This window comes from Chanodichthys erythropterus, chromosome 22, assembly GCF_024489055.1.
Source record: "Chanodichthys erythropterus isolate Z2021 chromosome 22, ASM2448905v1, whole genome shotgun sequence".
NCBI classification, from domain to species: domain Eukaryota; kingdom Metazoa; phylum Chordata; class Actinopteri; order Cypriniformes; family Xenocyprididae; genus Chanodichthys; species Chanodichthys erythropterus.
In genome coordinates this window covers 9,608,948-9,630,062 of record NC_090242.1, presented here as the reverse complement: position 1 = coordinate 9,630,062, position 21,115 = coordinate 9,608,948, and the positions used below count along the sequence as shown (strand labels likewise).

The following is a 21,115-nucleotide window of genomic DNA, read 5'->3' as shown; positions in this document are numbered from 1 at the left end:
TTTTAAGTGTTGTACTAATAACTGTAAAAAAACAACAAACAATCAAACAATAAGCTGTTGAAACGTGTAGTCAGAAACACTGGAATGATGCAAACAACAAAATCTTCTACACCGACATAAACAGACATGACACCGATGGACACATTTCCTGCAGTGACCGTATATCACAAGTGAACACAATGAAAAGAAAAACACTGAAAAACTTTAAAAAGCATTGTGCATAGTTCAGCCATCACCTAACCCGTCTGCTGCTTAACACTACTTCTGCTAACAAGGAAGTGCAAAAAATGTACATCTCTCATTAAATTAGCTCACTGTTGCACTGAAGGGTGTTTTCATTCGTTCCCTTGTTGTATAAGGTTTCTTGTTGTTGAATGTGTGTGCATGTTGTGTGTACCTATACAGAAACCCGCACATGGGTTCGTTTAACTCACTACTAGGGTCAAGTCCATTCGCATCCCTTAAAGGTTTTCCCGAGCTTTGGCCCCGTAGGCCGACGCAATCCTCTGCAGAACCGGCCCGCGGTACGCCACTCATACCTCACCCACCCACACCACTGTGTTCCCTCTCTTGACCTCTGACACCTCACAGTGAGGGCCGCTCTGTTTGCCGTCCAAAACCAACAGGGACTCGGCCGAAGACGTGACCAAGTATCGTCCAAACACCCCGCTGGAGACCACCACCCTATTGGCGTCCCCCCAAGGCCAGCTGGTGGCTGGAATCGGATCCTTGACGTTCTGAAGGGCTTTTGCTCTTCCTGTCGCCAGGTCCGAGAAAACCAGCTCCGAGCCCTGAGCCGAAGAGGTCACGACCACGTACTGGTTGGCCTCTGTGAAGGACGGCTGAAACTCCAAGTCTGCGAGTGGAATCGAGAGATCCACTTCGTGGCTTATCTGCAGCTCGCCGCTGAAGGAGATGGTCTGGATTTGGAGCTTTCCGCGTCGCTTATCCACGGAGACGATGAAACGGCCGTCTGGAGAGACGAACGGCCGGCCAATGATGTTGGGATTGGGTCCAATAACAGTGTCGCTTACACTGTCAATGAGAATCTGCGAGCTGGGAGTGGAACGGTTCTCAACTTGGCACTCGATAAAATAATAGCCGCTTAAATGAGTGTAGGCCATGCTGGCTGGAATACAGCTGTAGTTCTTCAGACTGATGGTCTTGACGAGATGGAGGGTCTCAAGGTCGATTTTATGCACCGCAGACTCCGATTTTAAGAAGACAAAGCCAAACCTGAGATGACAATGGTCAAAGACAGGTTAATGATCTTTCTGCAGATTTATTAAGTGCTGTGCAGTTAATTACACTTCCAATTTTTGGAAGAATTATGTTGAAAATCTGACAGAGGTCAAGCATGCTGAGCGGTGAGGATCGTTTCATACCTTACGTGGGTGATAATGAGGTTGGTGGGGGGGATGTAGAAATCCTCCACTCTTTCAAACGGAGTGTGAACGATCTGACGCTGCTCCACTGCACTTGCAGAAGTGATCACCTCAAAAACAGAAACAAGTAAAGTTAATTACAATAATGAGCATAAGATCTTAGTAGAAATGGATAACATCTACTGGCATAATCTATGAAAACAGTGTGCTCGTGCTTTCAGTCTGTGCAGTGAATGACTCTTGCTTTGATACTTTATTATATAAATGTCAGGACATTCATTAATTCATTGTATTAACTGTAACTTGGTGTGAAACTGCCCCTATTATGAGTATTTATTCATGCCTATGATGTTTCCTTACTCACTTTACAGTTAACAAACAGGAGCGTTTGCTATAGTTGCGCCCCTATTGACAACAGGACACTTTCATTTTAATGCAACGTTCCCTTTTATCTGCGTCATATTTCGGGTTTGCAATAACAATATGCAATCATGTGATCATGCGATCGTGGGTTCGATCCCAGGGAATGCATGTGCTAATAAAGTGTTTATGCACTATAAATCACTAAGGTTAGGTTTAGGGATGGGGTGGGTGTAGTCATTAATAAAAAATAAATAAATAGGACAAATGGAAATAGGAGAAATAGTGTAAAAAGTCCACACACTGCATTTAAATGAACACGCATTTTGATTGGTAATGACAGTCATATGTCATTTCATGACGACAGACGTAACACTACACTGTCATTATTTGTACGGCCACTAGATGGCGCATGACTTGTAAACGTAAATATAGGTCGTAATATGGGGCAATGAAAAAACATGTACAGTATGTACACAATAAGAGCACTGTATCAAATGATGCATTTAAATGTTAGTACATTGTAGTTAAAGACACTTAACACTTTAAAAGAACATACAGTTACACTTTATTTTACGGTCTTTTAACTAGTTGCTTATTATCATGCATATTACTACAATATTGGCTCTTTATTAGTACTTATTATGCACATATTAATGTCTTATTCTGCATGACCTTATTCTAAATACGTAAACTTAACAACAAACTTACTATTTATAAGCAGTAAATTAAGTTTATTGTTAAATTAAGTTTTATTACCGATAACACTTAAGTGTGAACTGAATGTAATTGCATGTTATTTACGGTTAAATGAAAATGTATTATAGTTTAAATTCATATTAATGCTTTTAGTTGAAATTAAGAGTGTTTTTTTGACCCAATTAAGTACATCATAATTTCATAATTCTATTTTCTTCAAAATATGGTTAAAGTGTACTGATGAATGTCCTGACAAGCATTTATAGTTAAAGGGTTAGTTCACCCAAAAATAAAAATAATGTCATTTATTACTCACCCTCGTGTCGTTCCACACCCGTAAGACCTTTGTTCAGCTTCGGAACACAAATTAAGACATTTTTGATGAAATCCGATGGCTCAGTGAGGCCTGCATAGCCAGCAAGATTCTAGTACCAGAAAGGTACTAAACACATATTTAAAACAGTCATGTGACTACAGTGGTTCAATCTTAATGTTATGAAGAGACGAGAATACTTTTTTTTGCGCTAATAAATAAATAAATAAATAAATAACGACTTTATGACAATATCTAGTGATGGATGATTTCAAAACACTGCTTCATGAAGCTTCGAAGCTTAATGAATCTTTTGTTTCAAATCAGTGGTTCGGATCACGTATCAAACTGCCAAAGTCATGTGATTTCAGTAAATGAGGCTTCATTACACCACTGGGAGGCGTGACTTTGGCAGTTTGATACACGATCTGAATAACTGAGTCGAAACAAAAGATTTGTAAAGCATCATGAAGCAGTGTTTCGAAATCGCCTATCACTAGATATTGTTGAATAAAGTCATTATTTCGTTTTTTAGGGACAAAAATATTCTCGTCACTTAATAATATTAAGGATGAACTACTGTAGTCATATGAACTGTTTTAAATATTTAGCTTTATGGTCATCTGAAAGGATGGAGGCTTCACTGACCCATTTGATTTCATCAAAAATATCTTAATTTGTGTTCTGAAGATGAACGAAGGTCTTACAGGTGTGGAACAACATGAGGGTGAGTAATTAATGACAGAATTTTCATTTTTGGGTGAACTAACCCTTTAAACTAAAATATACTTGAATGTAATTTCCATCGAAATTTGTGTTATATGTTTAAATAATTTTGTAATTACACATTTGTAATGGTGAAGCTGCAATTAAGTGCATTTAAAATGTATTAACTTTGAATAACGCCATATTTAAAGTACTTTGCACGTGTTTTAGTATGTTAGTCAACATATCAAAATAAGTGTACTTCTTTAAAGCATGACAAATTATTAAAATGTTTACCTTTTAATTTGATAAAATTAGTTTTATCAAAAGTGCAGTTATTAAAAGTGTGTTAAGAATGAATGTTTTTAAGCACGCATAAGTGGACTTTATTTCATCTGAACTGTACAGTTCTTTAAAACTATACTTTTAAGATTTAAAAGTAGTACACATTCAAAACAGTCATGCACACTTCTTTTTTCACAAGGTTATCTAAAGTAATTTGTATTTATAATATGTTATAGGATATTTAGTGGCTTAGTTCACAACAATTATTCTGAAACAACTTGGAAACTCTGCCTCTAAAAAAAGGAAAAGAAAAAAGAAAGCCACTTTTGGCTCGTTAACAAGTGTCCAGTGCAGATGATTATGAATGCAAACTATGAGTTCTTGATTTGTGAATCTGTGTGATGAGTGCAGGATCAGAGCCAAGCGCACACATGCGGCTGTGTTTCACTCTCCTCAGCCCTCATTTGTTTAATCTAATGAACTGACAAGCAGGTTCAGATGTTTGACTAAGAATATTGAGCCATTTAAAAAAATGGGTTTGATATTTCACCTCTCGGGCTGAGTATTGCCTCCAGGCCTGACAAATTGCCCATGCCCGGGTCAATTGCACGCATTCAAAATGAGTCGAATATTATCAAGCCATTTATTTGTGGTGTGAATCCATATCCCCCGCAGCTGATTATGCAGCTTCCCGCTAAAAGTGCTCTTTAGCATTTCTGAGTGATTCATAGCAAACGCCTTCATTATTCTGAGCGGCTGGCGCTCTGTGGGCATGCTGAACAAGCAAACACACCTGAGGACTTTCCCACTATTTAATAAAACATAAATTATTCATGTGTATGTCGGCTGGAATTACACATTGTTTGTTAAATAAAAAGCCTTTCATTTGAGGCTGTGTGTTTCTCATACGTGTGCATTGACATGAGGACGGCGCTGATCAGACCTGACAAAAAATAACGTGGGAACCAGACACATACAGCTCGAGTCAGTAGGTCTACCTGACAGGGAACTGAAATTATTGAGCATGCATGCATGCAATTAAACAAGCATGCAGAAATGTATTTGTTAAGCAAATACTGTCACAAAAAGACTGAGCTCAAACCGAATGAGCTCTCAGGCTGAAAAACATGAAGGATGTGTGAGCTCTCTAATGTGCTTGAGACTCTAATTGGGTGAAACAGAATTCAGCCCAACACTAAAAGCGATGTTTTACATGAAGACAACGCAGGCTTTGTGCAGGTGTGTGCTCTCACCTGGAGCGTAGAGCGGGACTTCAGCAGGTCTCTCCAGCTCAAGACCCACAGCTGATCGTGAGATTTGTCGTAGAAGAGTTTGACGGGCATGGCGTCTGTTTCCACAGCCTGTCATTTTAACAGAGAGAGGGAAATTCATCCATCTGTGTGTGTCTGTGATGAGTGAAGCACAGTGACCTAATAAAGGACGTGGTTTCACTGCGAACACTTTCAGAATGAATGTAAGCTCCAAATGAAGAACCAAATGTCTCTTTAAGATGCGTTTTAGTCCATTGGATCACAAGTAGACGAGGGAGACACATTCCTGTTTGAATCTGTCTCTTTTGACCACTACTGTCCTGTTTTCTTCCATGGGCGGCCGCTTTTGTTTCTGCTCTGACAGCCACAAGCACCAAGCACAATGTTCTCTGGCCATTCCTGATTTCTAACACACACTTGCAGTGTTCGGCCGGTCGTGTGTCTATCGGAGCAGAAATGAAGGCTGATGTTCTCCATATGTTTTCCAGTTCAAAAAATCAGAACAGAAGTGGTTGAAAGTGGACGGATTAAAACAGCAGGTGTAAACGGGAATGTGTCTCCCTCATCTATTTGTGATCCGTTCAACCATAATGCACCAGAGGCCTTACCAGTGGTGTAAAGTATTTGAGTAAATGTAATTAGTTACTGTACTTAAGTATCTTTTTGGCTACTTTGTATTTTTACTGAGTATCAAAGATATTAGCAACTTTTACTCTCTACTTGACTACATTATTGAACAAGTAAATGTACTTTTTACTCCAAATATGCATGATTAATAATGCAGTTACTCGTTACATTTTGCATGGCACCTAACTTTTTCTGCAGCAGTTTGTACTATATCTAGTGTGTTTTGACTTCATTCATCCAAACTTGCCGACAATGTTACTTTAGGTGAATGCAAATGCATTAGCAGGTAGTTGCTGAATCGTGGGTGTTTGATTTGTTATATGAGGACATGTAGCCGGCGATTTCTATATATCCTAATTATTGTTATTGCTTCTAGCTTCAGTTAAACTGCTAACAGTGATTGTAAATTAATTGCCTAAATTATTACATTATTTGTTAACTGCATTCTTTGAATTGTAATGTTGACATGCATTCTCTGTAAAACTGCTTTGAAACGATATGTATTGAGAAAAGCGCTACACAATTAAATGTGAATTGAATTGATGAGGCTGAAACCAGCACATCATTTTACTAAATATTATTTTATCCACTATATTGAAGAGACCCTTTTGAAGGACATTAGACCTTTTTGTGCACTTGAGCTCAACTGAGACTTGAGATTTTGTAGATGTTTAAGAGGTTGTTGTGTCGACCTTGATTTATTGCAATTATTATTAATTATTACAAAATAAACGTGATTGCTCTCCTCACAATAAGATGTTTCTGATTTTTAATGGCATGTCTCTTAGGTGTTGAGGACTAGTGCATCTTTGAGCCTACATTCTAAAAAATGATGGGTTAAAAACAACCCAAGTTGGGTTAAATATGGATAGACCCAGTGAATGGGATGTTTTAACCCAGTGGTTGGGTTAAATGTTTGCCCAACATGCTGGGTAGTTTTATTTAACTCAACTATTGTTTAAAAATTACTATATTGCTTGCTTAAAATGAACCCAAAATAGGTTGGAAATTAACATGTATTAATGTGTTTATGAACATACATAAATAAGTTTAATGAATAATAATTGAACAATAAACGTTTATTAAGCTGCTTATTAATAAATGTTCACCTTTTGATTATTATTGCTGCCTCTAGTAATTATGTGTCTAATTTGCATGTAAAAGTGTGTAAACTGAAAGGTTTAAAGTTAGATTAACTTGCTGCAAAAGAGACCACTTCTGTTTAGATCCTACAGAGATCTCATTAGTAGTTTTTCTTTCTTAAAAGATGCTTCATTATCATGTAAATAAAAGCTGCGATCAAAGCACTGAATGTTAGCAGACACTTCCATCTTTAGTTAAAAACACTGAATGATTGTCAGGATCATTTGGCGTTTGTTTTAATTTATTCGTCGCTGAGCTCCTGTGATCATGCTAGAGGGATTTATTCTCCGTGACCCAGTGACGTCCACACAACCCATGACACGGCTTATAATGTGGAGAAAACATGATGTGATGAAAAATCTTAGTTGTTTCCACTGAAATCAAGACTCCTGCCTGTCAGATGTGTGAAAAAGACCCCTGAGATCTCACATGCGTCTCTTCTAGAGTTTCTCAGACCTCAAATGGTGAATCACTTTGTACTCTGCAATAGACACGTGCTGACATGATATAAGATATATACTGCAATAATGAACATGCATGGTATTGCTATCGTGGGAACTTACTGTGAATAATTCCTTGTTATGAATTAGTTACATTTAGAATACTTTTCCATCGACCGATTTAAAATTTACAGCAGTGCGTCAAAGAGACATCTGCACTCTGATGTAATCAAGCCCAACACGGATGAGATGGGCTGAATGAAAACGCACATTCACTCTCTGACAGTAGATGGCGCTGATGGAACAGCAGAAATGCAGCGTTACACTGGTAACCTCTGTAAACAAAGCAGCTGTACTACTTTCTGTTTCTGAACAGTATTTAAATGTTTTAAATAGACACTATGGTGTTCATCGCAGCACCAAATACTTAAAATGAAGTTGTCATTTACTCACCCTGGTGTTGCTCTAATGCCCTTCTTTATTTTATGGACCACAAAAGGAGAATTTATATAAAATTGCACTCATCCATATAATAGCAACCAACATCAAGCTAAAAAAACAATGCAAAAATGATCCCATGTGAAATGTGTCTTATGTTCCAAGTGTTCTGGGTGTTTATGAAAGGGTTGGTGAAAAACAAACCGAAATTCAATGTATTATATAATGGAAATCCTGAGCATGGCCGTTGGTCTTCTGTGCACGGTGCGCATTCGTGAGGCTCTATTAGCGCCGCAGTTCACTGTTGTGAGAATTTAAGATTTACACTACTTAGAAATCCCAAAAAGTATCTGTGTACTTTCTTCACCAAGTTGAGCTTCCATAGGAATGAACTGAAAACGCTTTGCGCCAGTTGACATGCACCGTTATGAATGCATATGCGGCTGTGCGCATTTTACTTTCGCTTTCAAATTAGCATCAATTTTGGGCGGCAATTGTTTGAATGGTGGGTTCATTATTATTCTTAATGAAAAACACAACAACTAGAAAAACACAACTAATTCATTACAGGTTTCATGCTAGCACTGGGTTTAAATCCAAAATATTGCCAAATAGGCACTTTTACATTTTGCTTAGAAAACCTGGGCTGGGTTTCCCGATAACGTTGTCTCTTAGCGCGCTACGAAGACTCTAAAGGTAGACCTTAACTGAAGATATACCGTTTCTAGCTGTGTTCCCCGAACTACGCCACAGGAGGTTGCTTAAGGTATATCTTCCTAAGTGCGACGTTAGGTGCTGGTTGATATCGATGGCTCGAGAATCGATAATTCACTCTATACGGGCTGCGTTATGTGAGAAATCAGTGTTCTTCATAAAAAGAAGCACTTCAGAAGTAGAAATTGCATTTATCAGGACTCGTGGGATGTCATACAAGTAATCCAAATTGCAAACTAAATCTATATTGTAATTTATCTATATTCTGAGCCCTCATCAGCGCGAGTTTAAGGCGACTGTTATTGAGAACAAAGTTTTAATTCCTTGGAGACACGTCATGCAGCTGACAGACATGTAAGTATCGCGTTTATATTGGGTTTTTTTTTCATTTTTTATTCAAAATATTCACAAACTTGTTGACTATATCATTAATTTTATGATAGGCTATATACCTTTTGTAAAATGTGGAAGTGAATGTGTTTTGTCGAGCGATGAGTTTGCACGGCTGTCGGATTTATGAAATCTTCCCCGAAATACATAAAAGTATGTGGCGGTGAATTGGGAGAATAATAGAGTAAACTTTATTGTTTCATACACAATGTGTATCTTATATGAATAAAACACTCAAATTACATAAGGGTTATTGTTGCAGCTTCTGTAGACATCAGTGTATGGAATTTGATTTTAACAAACTACAAATGTCTTTTTTATGCTGTAGCCTACTTAATTCAAATGTATATTTAAATATCTGAAACATTAAATAAACCTGATGAGGTTAAAAACACAGAATAGTTGTGATATATGACAGCACGTCTGTCTCTAGATCAGCGCCAAAGCACATCTGAATTTAGCAGTGAATCTTTGCATTTTATTCATTGCCATAATCCTAATCGAACACTGGGTGTATTACAGCTTCAGAATTATATTCGTATTGACTGACAACAGTGATAAGATAAAGCTAAGAGTGCTCCAGACCAACCTTACGAAAGTATGACTTACAGAAGATATACTTAACTAAGAACATTTTGGGAAACACGTATTAACGTTAAGGTATAATTTAAGAACAACGTAGAGTTAAGAAGTTTTCGGGAAACCCAGGCCAAATCTTCCGCCATCGTCTTGTCAGTCAGCTCCTCACTCTCGTGATGAATGAAATCTGTCTCGTGCTGCTGATCTGTGCTGCGACTCTCGTTCGGCTCATGCTGCGTTGAGCAGATGTGTTCAGTTTGTAATTGCAGTGTCTCTGTTTTCTAACTGAACTAAATGATTTTTATACTATAAAAGAATCAAAACAATGGTGGGGGGCGGTGCCGCGGTGAGCAGGTGACATAACACCATCACTATCGACTATCGCAGCAAGCCTAGTCACAACTTCTGGGTTTTTTTGGGCGAGCTGAAGTGAACTGTGACGCTAATAGAGTCACGTGTGCCTTGCACAGAAGACCAACAGCCAAATAATACATTACATTTCTGGTTTATTTTTCACACTTGGAATATACGACACATGCTGCATGGGATCATTCTGCGATACTTTTGCATCTTTTTTAAAAAGCTTGATGTTGTTTGCCATTATTTGGACGAGCACAAGCGGGATGTTTTTTAAACACTCTCGGGTCGGCAGTCACCGTGTTTTTTTTTTCTAACCAGTGTGAAAGAGACTCAAAATACTCTGTCAATGTTGCACATACAATTAAGAGTTATACACAATTTTAATCTGTGGAATATCTTCTTTTATTTGTGTACACTCAGAGTAAAAAACACAATGTTGTGCTTTTTGTAAAATAAAGAAAACTAACATGATGCGTGATCTCTCGTCTCCCTCTGAACAAAGTCCAATCTGATAGTTCTCAGAAAATGAACTGTAACTTAGTGAATACTAATCACAAAAAAATTAGACTTATGTCTAAAGAAACGTTGAAATGTCAGGTTTTAAATCGTGCAAGTCAAATCGAAAACAAGCATTCTGTGTTTATGTAATCTGTATGAAAAGAGAGCCATGTCAGAAATCCGTGATTCAGATTATCCACTAATGCGGCCACGCCCACGGAGCCAGCGCTATTCAGACACAAATTCAGAGTCAATACATGCATTCGTCGTCTCAATCGTGTATTTATTGTCTTGAAAAGTGTTTTGAATAGCCATAGTTAGCAATCTCTGGCCTCTGTTAGTTCAGTTACTTCCTGGATTGCCTATTCTTCTTTAGCAGGCATTTGTGGTCTAAAGGTGTACAGAGCGCTCTCCGGCTGCAAGTATGAATTGAAAACACAGTATCCAGCACTCATAGTAATGACAATAAATCCTGAATAAATATTACATCAGTATTTCTCCAAATGTGCATGCTTTTAAGCTAAAAGCCGATATGAAATGCTATAGAGGTAACATAATTGTTCAGACACTTTGCATCACAGAGATACATTATATTTTAAAGAATATAATAGAATAACATTATTTTAAATTGTAATAATATTTCACAGTTTTGCTGTTTTTTCTGTATGTTTTATTCACACTAAGATGAGATTTGAGACATGATCAAAGAGGTTTTTTTCACAGCCTACCTGACTGAAAGAGCTCATTAGAGCTCTTTATGCGATTCTTTTGTCTTCTCAGGTGAGAATCATCCATTATTCATGATTATTCACGCCTCCACGCATACTGTGTTTCTTGACCAAAGATGTTTTAAATCATCCTCACCTGCACGACTCTCTGCGCCTGCGTGTCGATCAGCAGCAGTCTGTTGTGAAGCGGTTGAGTCACGTACACGTACTTGTCCCTAACGCTGACCGCTGACGCCCAGACGCACTCGTGTGAAGAGATGCCCGTGCTTCTGGGACACAGCTCTTCCTGCAGGGAAAATATGGACACATCGATTTTTGCATCGAGAACTTTGGGGATTGAGGAATGTGAAAATTCTGTTCCACTGCAAGCAATCTTAATCCTAAAATTGGCGTATATTCCTATTTCTTTCTAATGTTTTGGGGTTGGGCCAAGACTTACATCACTACCCAGAATCCTCTCTGTCCGCGTGATGCGTCTGCGAATCTCACAGTTGCCAGGCTGCAGTATGATGATCCCGTGGCTGTAGAACACGTAGAACATGTTGCCCACACTGAGCCCTACAACGACACACAGGTGCATCGATCACACGGCATTACATGCACACTCTTCTTTTGAGAGAAAACAACACCAAACAGGGAAAACCATTCCAAACAATCCCACCGTCACGCGGTTAGACAGAAGAGACTATTAAAATCTCCTGCAAAGACTCCAAAAAGTGCATTTGCAGGTCTTCTGTCACCTGGCAGCAAACAACAGCTGCTAATTAGTGTGGGCACGTCAGAGGAGCGATGCTGGCGCTGCCAGGCACCGGCAGCACAGAGTTGTCATGTTGTCAGAAAGCAGAAGGTGTAAAAACACACAGTGGCAGGTAAGCCACGTCTGATCAGTGCTGGCGGTCATCTCGACGGATGTGGTGGATAACTGTGGTCCTAATGATTATGTGCAGGCAGACCGCAGTCTTAAATGACTTCCGTTGATTTCCGAGGCATTGGGCAGCTCAAACACTGAAATACTGACCCAAACTACTTTACAAATCAGCTATTTTGCAGTAATGCCGGTAACACTTTATTTTGATGGTCCACTTTAGACATTCTGTTGACTTGCAACTACATGTAAACTAACTCTCATTAGAGTATTAGTAGACTGTCTGCTTAATTCTTTCTCCACCATTGACGGAAATTTCCGAGTTTTTCACTGTTATACGGTAGGGGGCACTCTTACGCAACTTCTGAAAGAGTACAGAAACTCCTGATCAAAACACAGGCGAAGAATCAGCAGAAACAAGTGATAGCATATTTAATCATATGCACATGTAAAATAATGCAACATTAAACAACATATAAATCAAAACTGCCTAATGATACTGAAGGAACCAGAATGAGCTACAGGACTGTGAAGATTTGTGGGTGTTGATTGACTTGATACTCCATCTGTGTTTTGATCAGCGCTCTGAATCCGATCCAGACGTAGTCTTTGACAAAGCACTTTTTGATCAAAATCTGTCTTTTTAAATATAACTTTCCCACATTAAAGTGTTGATAAAAAGAATGCATGAGCCTAGAATAAAACATTTCTGTTGTTGTTTTTTAATAGCACAGGCTCTGTTCTTTCTTTTGATATATTGCTTGTTCAGATATTCATACAACTAAATATTCCTGGGCCCATGACATTTTTGTGAATATTATCAAAAATGCTGGCGCTGACTGAAAAAATAAATAAATAAAAAAATAAAAAAAATGCTGGCAGGGATTAGTTAGTTAATATCTGCTAAAACATTATTTTGATGCTCCCAACAGACATTCTACTGACTATAAGTAACTTTGAAATTACATGTCAACTTATTCTACTAACCTGAACCCCTTATTCTATTATAACCCTTATAACCCTACGCCTAACAGTCTACTAGTACTCAACTAATACTCTAATGAGAGTTAGGTAGGTGAAACATTACTTATAGTCAACAGAAAGGGGACCATCAAAATATAGAGTAACAGAAATGCCTAGTATGAAAATGTACAATTTGTATAAAAAAGTTAACAAGGTGCTGCACTCCAAACCACACATTGGCGAAAGCATAAAACAGTAAGGAACTGTCAAGAGACTGTGTTGGAAAAGCTCTGTAATGAGTCGGGTTCACACAGAACATGTTTGTGGAGTTAAAAATGCAAAACTTATTTTAATTTAAGTGCCACATTTCTAGTATGCTGCGTTATGCACAGGGTTGGGGAGTAACGAAATACATCTAACTTAATTACATATTTGAAAAGCAAAATATGAGTAACTGTATTTCATTACAGTTACATTTTAAATGGGTGGTAATCAAATTACAGTTACATCCGAAAAAGAAATTTAGATTACCAAAGTGATTACTTTGAATTTTAATGAAATTTATTTCATTTATACTTGTGAACTGTAAACTATAACAAGCGATTAATGTAAACAGCAATCTGTAATTCTCCGAGTCTGACTCTACAGTTCTGCTCATACTCATACCTCTTGCAGAACATGAACATTTTAACAAAATAAGAAGGATCATAAAAATTGCATGTTATTTTTATTTAGTACTGTCCTGATTAGGCTCTTGCACATTACATACGTGTTTACATACACTCCACAAGACTCCACAAAAATGACTGAATTTATCAAAATTGCCCCATTCAAAAATGCACACCCCCTTGAATCTAAACTGTGTGTGAATGATCCACGACTGTTTTCATGTTTTGTGATAGTTTGTGAGTCCCTTGTTTGTCGTGAACAGTTAAACTGTCCGCAGTTCTTCAGAAAAATCCTCCAGATCAATCACATTCACAGCTTTTTCAGCATCTTTTTCCAAAAATGACTGTATGATTTTGAGATCCACTGAGTGACTCAAACACAACTATTACAAAAGGTGAAAACATTTACTGATGCTCCAGAAGAAAACAATGCATTAAGAGCTTTGAACAGGATGATGATGACGATGATGTGTAAATTTTGTTTAATATTTTTATCATATTTTTTCATATAGTACAGCCCTTCAGTAGCTAATACTTCTATGTTTCCCACAAGACAAAATAATTACAATTTACCCTGTTAATACAATTCAAAAATCTACCCAACCCAGCTTTTAATGCATTGTGTTGCATCAGTACATAATAAAAAAATATTTATATATATATATATATATATATATATATATATATATATATATATATATATATATATATATATATATATATTTATTTATTTATATTTAAAGGTTGTTTGCATTTTTTCCTTCAATAAATACTGTGTAAAACTGATGTCCTATGTTTGGTGGACCCTTTGTGTTATATACCTTATTAGTATTCCAAAGTATTCTAAAGTATTTACAAAACTTGTGTAATCTAACAAAATACAAAACAATTTACCTTAAAGGGGGGGGGGGGGGGGTGTAATGTTATTTCATGCATTCTGACTTATTTACACTGTTAAAGAGTTGGATTCTCATGCTAAACATGGCCAAAGCTTCAAAACACGAGTTGGATGTATGATGGAGTATTTCTGTGCCAAAAATACTCATACGCTTCGCAGTCTTTTTTTCGAGTATGTGCCTGTGTGATGTCATAAAGGTCAGAATTCCTTGTATGGGCACTTCTCCCGGAACAGTGCACGCACGCGTCGACCAGAGCGAGAGAGCAAGAGCACGCCCATCAACAGGCTTCGTTCGGCTTTAAAGTCGTCAGCAGTGCTGCACAGGACTTGCTCGAAAAAGATTTGTCACTTTGTTGATTTCGAGGTTTAAAAAGTGTGTTTTGGTTGTGAGGGAAAGATAACCTTGCTTGAAGAACCCAGCGTTAAGTGGAGCTGAGAGATTTGTGCTCATGCATTACATTGATGCGCTCTCGATATTTGTTATTAAAATAACCATAGAAACTGATAGTTGCAATCACTGTTTTATTGGTTAAAATGAATGGAGAATATCTCGTGTTTTTCCGTCTGCTCGAGCGCTCAAGATCGGCGCTTATGGTTTCAAAAACAAGGTACAGTTCCACATTCGATTTACAGATTGTTTAAAAACTGAAAGATGGAGCGGTCACAGCGATAATGATCCCGGTCATGAGTCAAAACTGCTTCAAATGTCTGTTTCAAATGTGCATATAATGTAAACAACACGAACGTAGTAAATTCATAAATTCATTATTCATCATTCACTATATGCTATATTCATTATAGTGATTCAAAAGTATAATGCATAAAGTATAAAATATCATTGCAAAAGATAATGCGATGGTGTATTGTGTGTGTTTAAATGCATTTGCTTAGCAGACCATTGATAGCTTGCAGACGATCACTACGCAAAAGCTGCACGCGCTCGTGACTCTTTAGCTCCGCTCACACGGCACGCCTCCAGGAGCTCGGCTGTTTTCGGATAGTGTATGTATCTATTATAAATATGATAAAACTAAAGACTTTTCGGCAATATGAAGGATGCTATACTAATCTATAGGTACTTAAATTTAACATGAGACTGGCAGAAACTGTGTGTGATACCCCCCCTTTAAAGCATCTGTAGTGAAATACATTTTAAAAGTAACCTTCCCAACCCTGGTCTTGCACGAGAAAGACGTCCATTTAGCATGTTTACATAAAAAAAAAAAAAAAAAAATGCATTGAAATGGAAAAGTCAGTTCCCTTTCAAGGGAACTCGCGTTGCGTCGAGAAATTGACGCTGTGGGAACGCAACGCGTTATGTCGTCATGAAGCACGTGTGAAATCCGTCCAATGGAGTGACGAGACGTCACAGGCGGGTGACGTCACGACCAGGAAACTATAAAGCACGCTCAAACAAAGCAACGCTAGCTTCTGTGTCTTCAGTAGCGCTTTGTGTGACTTGTCTGTCTTATTTGGTGTCGTTTGTGACTTATATTTCTATATATTCACTATTATGGCGGAAAAGCAATTTAGATCGTGTGTGCATCCCTGCCCTCGCTACATCACGAGTGGGGACACACACAATCTTTGTGTTGCTTGTTTGGGAGCGGAGCATGCACGGTCAGCACTCGAGGGTGCTGGCTGTGAGCACTGTGAGATGCTTCCTTTACGGACGCTCCGCTCCCGCCTGGCGCTCTTTGATGAGGGCGCTCAGGCTCGCGTTCCCCAGGGTTCGGGTCCCGCTGCTGCCGAGGCACAGCGGCGTTCTCTATCCTGGGGCTCGCAAATGGATCTATCAGAGGGGTTTGAGACGGGCCCAGCCTTATCTCAGCCCTCACCTGATAGATCCAGTGCTTTTTCTCAGTGTCTGGAAGCACGCTCTGCGGTTCCTTCCACACTGGGTCAAGCACCGATGCTCAATATGTCCAGTTCCGAGGAGCTGGATGTGGAGAGCATCGATACTATTGAGAGTGAGGACTCGCCATCCCACTCGCCTGCTTTTGAGGAGTTGGTGGAGGTTGTGTCTCGCGCTGTTGCCAGATTAAACATCGACTGGCCAGCAGAGAAGCAGGACGTTCGTCCTAAAAGCAAATTGGATGAACGTTTTCTGCCCTCTAGAGCGCAACCTCCGCGTCGGGGTCTCCCGTTTTTTCCAGATCTCCACACCGAGGTGGCGAGATCTTGGAATAAACCAGCCTCATATCGGGTGCATAGTGCTCAGACCACGCACTATGCATCGATCGTGGGGCTTAAAGAGCACGGTTATGGGGCAATGCCAAAAGTGGAGGAGACGCTCGCGAGCTATCTCTCTCCACAGTCGGCGTCGTCCCTAAAGACCCCGACGCTGCCCACTAAGCCAGTAAGAGTCACCTCTGGTTTAGTGGGCAAAGCTTATTCGGCTTCTGGTCAGGCGGCAGCATGCCTTCACACTATGGGGGTGCTGCAGGCCTATCAGGCTGAATTATTAGGTGATATTGATGAGGGCGGGGGAATCACTCCCGACGTAGTCGATGAGCTACGTCGGGCTTCAGACCTTTCTCTCCGTGCCACCAAGGAGACGGCCAGATCCGTGGGTCGTGCTATGGCAGCACTGGTGGCTACGGAGAGGCACTTATGGTTGAATTTGAGTTCTATTAAGGACAAAGATAAGAACTTCCTTATGGACGCCCCGCTTGCGCCCCCTGGCCTCTTCGGCGATGCTGTTAACACGGTCGTCGAGAGGTTTCCAGGAAGCCAATAAGCAGGCGGCGGCGTTCCAGAAACTCCTCCCCCGTCGCTCTTTCACCCCTGGGGCTGTTCCACAACACCAGCAGCCCCAGTCATCAAAAGCCAGCTCCTCACAGCAACACCGTGCCAATCAAAAGCGGAGCGTTTCTACCCGTACCCCTCCTCAGAGATTCGGGGGGTCGGGAGGGCGCTCACAGCCGCAGCCTTCAAGGGGTAAGACGGATCTGAGGAACGTCATTATCGCCAAGAAGGCTGCAGCGAAGAAGTCCTGACGCTGTGAGTGTCAGGGCTCAAATGAGGGCAGCCCCCGCTGGAGAGAAGTGGCGCACACCTCAGTATACGGTGCCCAGTTCTCTTCAGTGCCCTCAGGGGGCCGTTCTGCCAACCCTGCCACCTCGTGTGCTTCAGGGCGCGGTGGTCCCCAGCGAGCAAACACTCAGGTGTCCGCCCGGAAACGTAGCGGCCCTGGGGCGCTCGCCCCCTCTAAGGAGGGTCTCCGAACAGTCAGCTCGGTTGCCCCCTGCTGGTGCGCCGCTTCAGGGCACCGTTTTGGCTGTTCAAATTACACCAGAGGCCAGTCTCGAGAGACTGGTTCCCTTAGTAGAATATCTGACAGCATGGAGGCTACTGCCAAATATTTCTCAATGGGTCCTGCGTACAGTCGAAAAGGGGTATACTATTCAGTTCGGGTCTCGCCCACCCAGGTTCGCGGGGGTCCTGCCCACTGTGGTGGGCCCCGAGCAGGCTCTGGTTATGGAACAGGAGGTAAAAACTCTGTTGGAGAAGGAAGCCATAGAGCATGTACTTCCTCTCGACAGAGAAAACGGTTTTTACAGCCGTTATTTTATCGTTCCGAAGAAGGATGGGGGGTTGCGTCCCATTTTGGATCTGCGTCTGCTGAACCAGTCAGTTATGAAGCTCAAATTCAAAATGTTAACGTTGAGACAAATCGTGTCACAAATCAGGTCCGAGGACTGGTTTGTCACGATCGATCTCAAGGACGCATATTTCCACATCTCCATCCTTCCGCATCACAGGAAGTTCCTGAGGTTCGCTTTTGGGGGCAAAGTTTACCAGTATCGGGTTCTTCCGTTCGGCCTAGCGTTATCACCCCGCACTTTCACCAAATGCATGGATGCAGCCTTGGCGCCACTGCGTTTACAGGGCATTCGCATTCTCAATTACATCGACGATTGGCTAATATTAGCTCAATCGCAACAACTTGCGGTTCGGCATCGAGATGTCGTTCTCGCCCACATGAGAAGGTTGGGGTTAAGGTTGAATGCCAAGAAGAGTGTTCTTTCTCCAGCTCAGAGAACCACTTTTCTGGGCGTGGTTTGGGACTCTGTTGTGATGCAGGCGCGTCTTTCACCTGCTCGCATAGATTCAATCCTTTCTACCGTAAACCGGATAAGGCTAGGCCAGTCACTCACTGTGAAACAATTTCAGAGACTGTTGGGTTTAATGGCAGCAGCGTCCAACGTGATTCCCTTTGGCCTGCTGTACATGAGACCCCTGCAGTGGTGGCTCAGGACCAGGGGGTTTTCTCCAAGGGAAATCCATTTCGCATGATCAAGGTCACGCGGCGATGCCTACGTGCCCTCGACATGTGGAAGAAATCTTGGTTTTTATCCCAAGGCCCGGTATTGGGAGCTCCTTGTCGTCGCAAGATGCTAACGACAGATGCCTCCCTCACGGGTTGGGGGGCGATCCTAGACGGACGCCCAACTCAGGGTCTGTGGAGCGAACATCATCTCTCCTGGCACATCAACTGCCTGGAGATGATGGCTGTCTTCTTGGCTCTCAGAGTCTTTCTCCCAGATCTCAGGGGCCACCATGTTCTTGTCCGGTCGGACAACACATCGGTGGTTGCCTATATAAATCACCAGGGAGGTTTGCGTTCGCGTCCGCTTTACAAACTGGCGCACCAAATCCTCCTGTGGTCCCAGGGGAAGTTGCTGTCGCTTCGTGCAGCATACATCCCCGGGGTTCAAAACATAGGAGCAGACGTCCTGTCGAGGCAGGGGCTGAGGCCCGGGGAAGTCTTAGAGAGAATTCGCCGGGACCAAGTCCGGCTCGTCTTGATAGCCCCGCGGTGGCCGGGCAGAGTTTGGTTTTCGGACCTAGTATCTCTCCTAGACGGCTCTCCCTGGGAGATTCCAGTCAGGAGGGATCTTCTGTCTCAGGCGGAGGGCTCAATATTTCACCCTCGCCCGGAACTTTGGAACCTGTGGGCTTGGCCTCTGAGGGGACCCAGCTCATAGACTCTGGTCTCTCAGCCGAGGTTGTGGGTACCATCCTTCACTCTAGGGCTCCCTCCACGAGGAAGCTGTATGCTTTTAAATGGAAGCTGTTTTCTACTTGGTGCAGTGTTCGTCAGTTGGATCCTTTAAACTGTTCGGTTGGGGCAGTGTTGGAATTTCTGCAGGAGAGGTTCACTGCAGGGTTATCTCCGTCCACCTTAAAAGTCTATGTGGCGGCTATTGCGGCTTACCACACACCTTTGGCTGGTGGCTCTCTGGGGAGAGACCCTCTTGTCACTCGCTTCCTTCGTGGCACTCTGAGGCTGAGGCCTGCGGTACGCACGAGGGTACCGGCTTGGGATTTGGCTGTGGTGCTCCAGGGCCTTTCCTTAGCTCCCTTTGAACCCATTGAGGAGGTTCCTGTTAAGTTCTTGACCTTCAAGACTCTGTTCCTTCTTGCTATCTCCTCTCTTAAAAGAATAGGAGATTTGCAAGCTCTTTCGGTTGCCCCGTCGTGCTTGGAATTTGCACCCGGTATGGTGAAGGCTTTCCTTCATCCCAGACCTGGTTATGTTCCTAAGGTCCCCACCAACGTGGTGAGGCCCATAGTACTGCAAGCCTTCTGTCCTCCTCCCTTCAGGGATTCAGACCAGGAACGCCTTAATCTGCTTTGCCCAGTTCGGGCGTTGGATGCTTATGTCCACAGAGCTGCCCTGTGGCGTAAGTCGGAACAGTTGTTCATTTGTTTCGGGTCCCCTAAAAAAGGGGCCCCGGTATCTAAGCAGAGGATGAGTAAGTGGATAGTTGAGGCTATCTCACTTGCTTACGAGTCGGCCGGACTGCCATCTCCTTTGGCAGTTCGAGCCCACTCCACTAGGAGTATGGCGGCCTCTAAAGCTCTGCTCTTCGGAGCATCTTTGCAAGATGTTTGTGATGCGGCAGGCTGGTCCTCACCGCATACATTCATGAGGTTCTATGACCTTGATCTGAGCTCCACTCCTGGGGCCAGGGTTCTGTCTGGTGTTGACGAGTCACACTAGACAGGCATTGGTCATTATGGCGGCGTGGGTATTAACGTTCCCACAGCGTCAATTTCTCGATGCAACGCGAGTTCCCTTGAAAGGGAACGTCTCGGTTACGTCTGTAACCTTAGTTCCCTGAAGAGGGAACGAGACGTTGCGTCGTCCTGCCATACTTCCTGCATGCTTGTCAAGCGACTACTTCAGACACTTTAAGCTAGCGTTGCTTTGTTTGAGCGTGCTTTATAGTTTCCTGGTCGTGACGTCACCCGCCTGTGACGTCTCGTCACTCCATTGGACGGATTTCACACGTGCTTCATGACGACATAACGCGTTGCGTTCCCACAGCGTCAATTTCTCGACGCAACGTCTCGTTCCCTCTTCAGGGAACTAAGGTTACAGACGTAACCGAGACGTTCTGTGTGAACCGTCCCTAAGACTTGAATTTTCAGTATCTAAACAGCTAAAGCAACGAAATGTCACACATACAGGATGAACGTGACACACTTGAACTACTGTTGTTAACCCTGGGTCATTCCTAACTCTGGGTAAACGCAATCCTGGGCTATCGTACTTCATGTTTCACTTGGCTCACAATGTACCCAGGGTTAACAGCTAATCCTGGATATTCATAAGCTGCCGTTTCACTCTGCACATTCCTAAACCCTGGGTTAATGTTCTTATTTGCATGTTTGCACTGTCAGCGTCAATCATTGACAGCACACGTCCTGTTTACATGCGCATCTTCTTCACTCACGCTGTGTTTCCGTGAGTGTGTCGGTTGCTAAGCATCTATC

The 21,115-nt window shown here is 41.8% G+C and overlaps 1 protein-coding gene across 1 annotated transcript in view; it reads right to left on the bottom strand.

Moving 5' to 3' along the window:
- Positions 1–533: 533 nt before the first annotated feature.
- The window catches only part of fstl4 (follistatin-like 4), a 216,327-nt gene continuing 195,745 nt past the window's right edge, over positions 534–21,115 (bottom strand). The window contains exons 12-16 of the mRNA XM_067375723.1: positions 11,375–11,493; positions 11,072–11,221; positions 5,001–5,108; positions 1,386–1,495; positions 534–1,236 (exon numbers count right to left, since the gene is read on the bottom strand). Of these exons, the coding sequence (XP_067231824.1) occupies positions 534–1,236; positions 1,386–1,495; positions 5,001–5,108; positions 11,072–11,221; positions 11,375–11,493 (1,190 nt within the window). The remainder of the gene's footprint in view (positions 1,237–1,385; positions 1,496–5,000; positions 5,109–11,071; positions 11,222–11,374; positions 11,494–21,115) is intronic.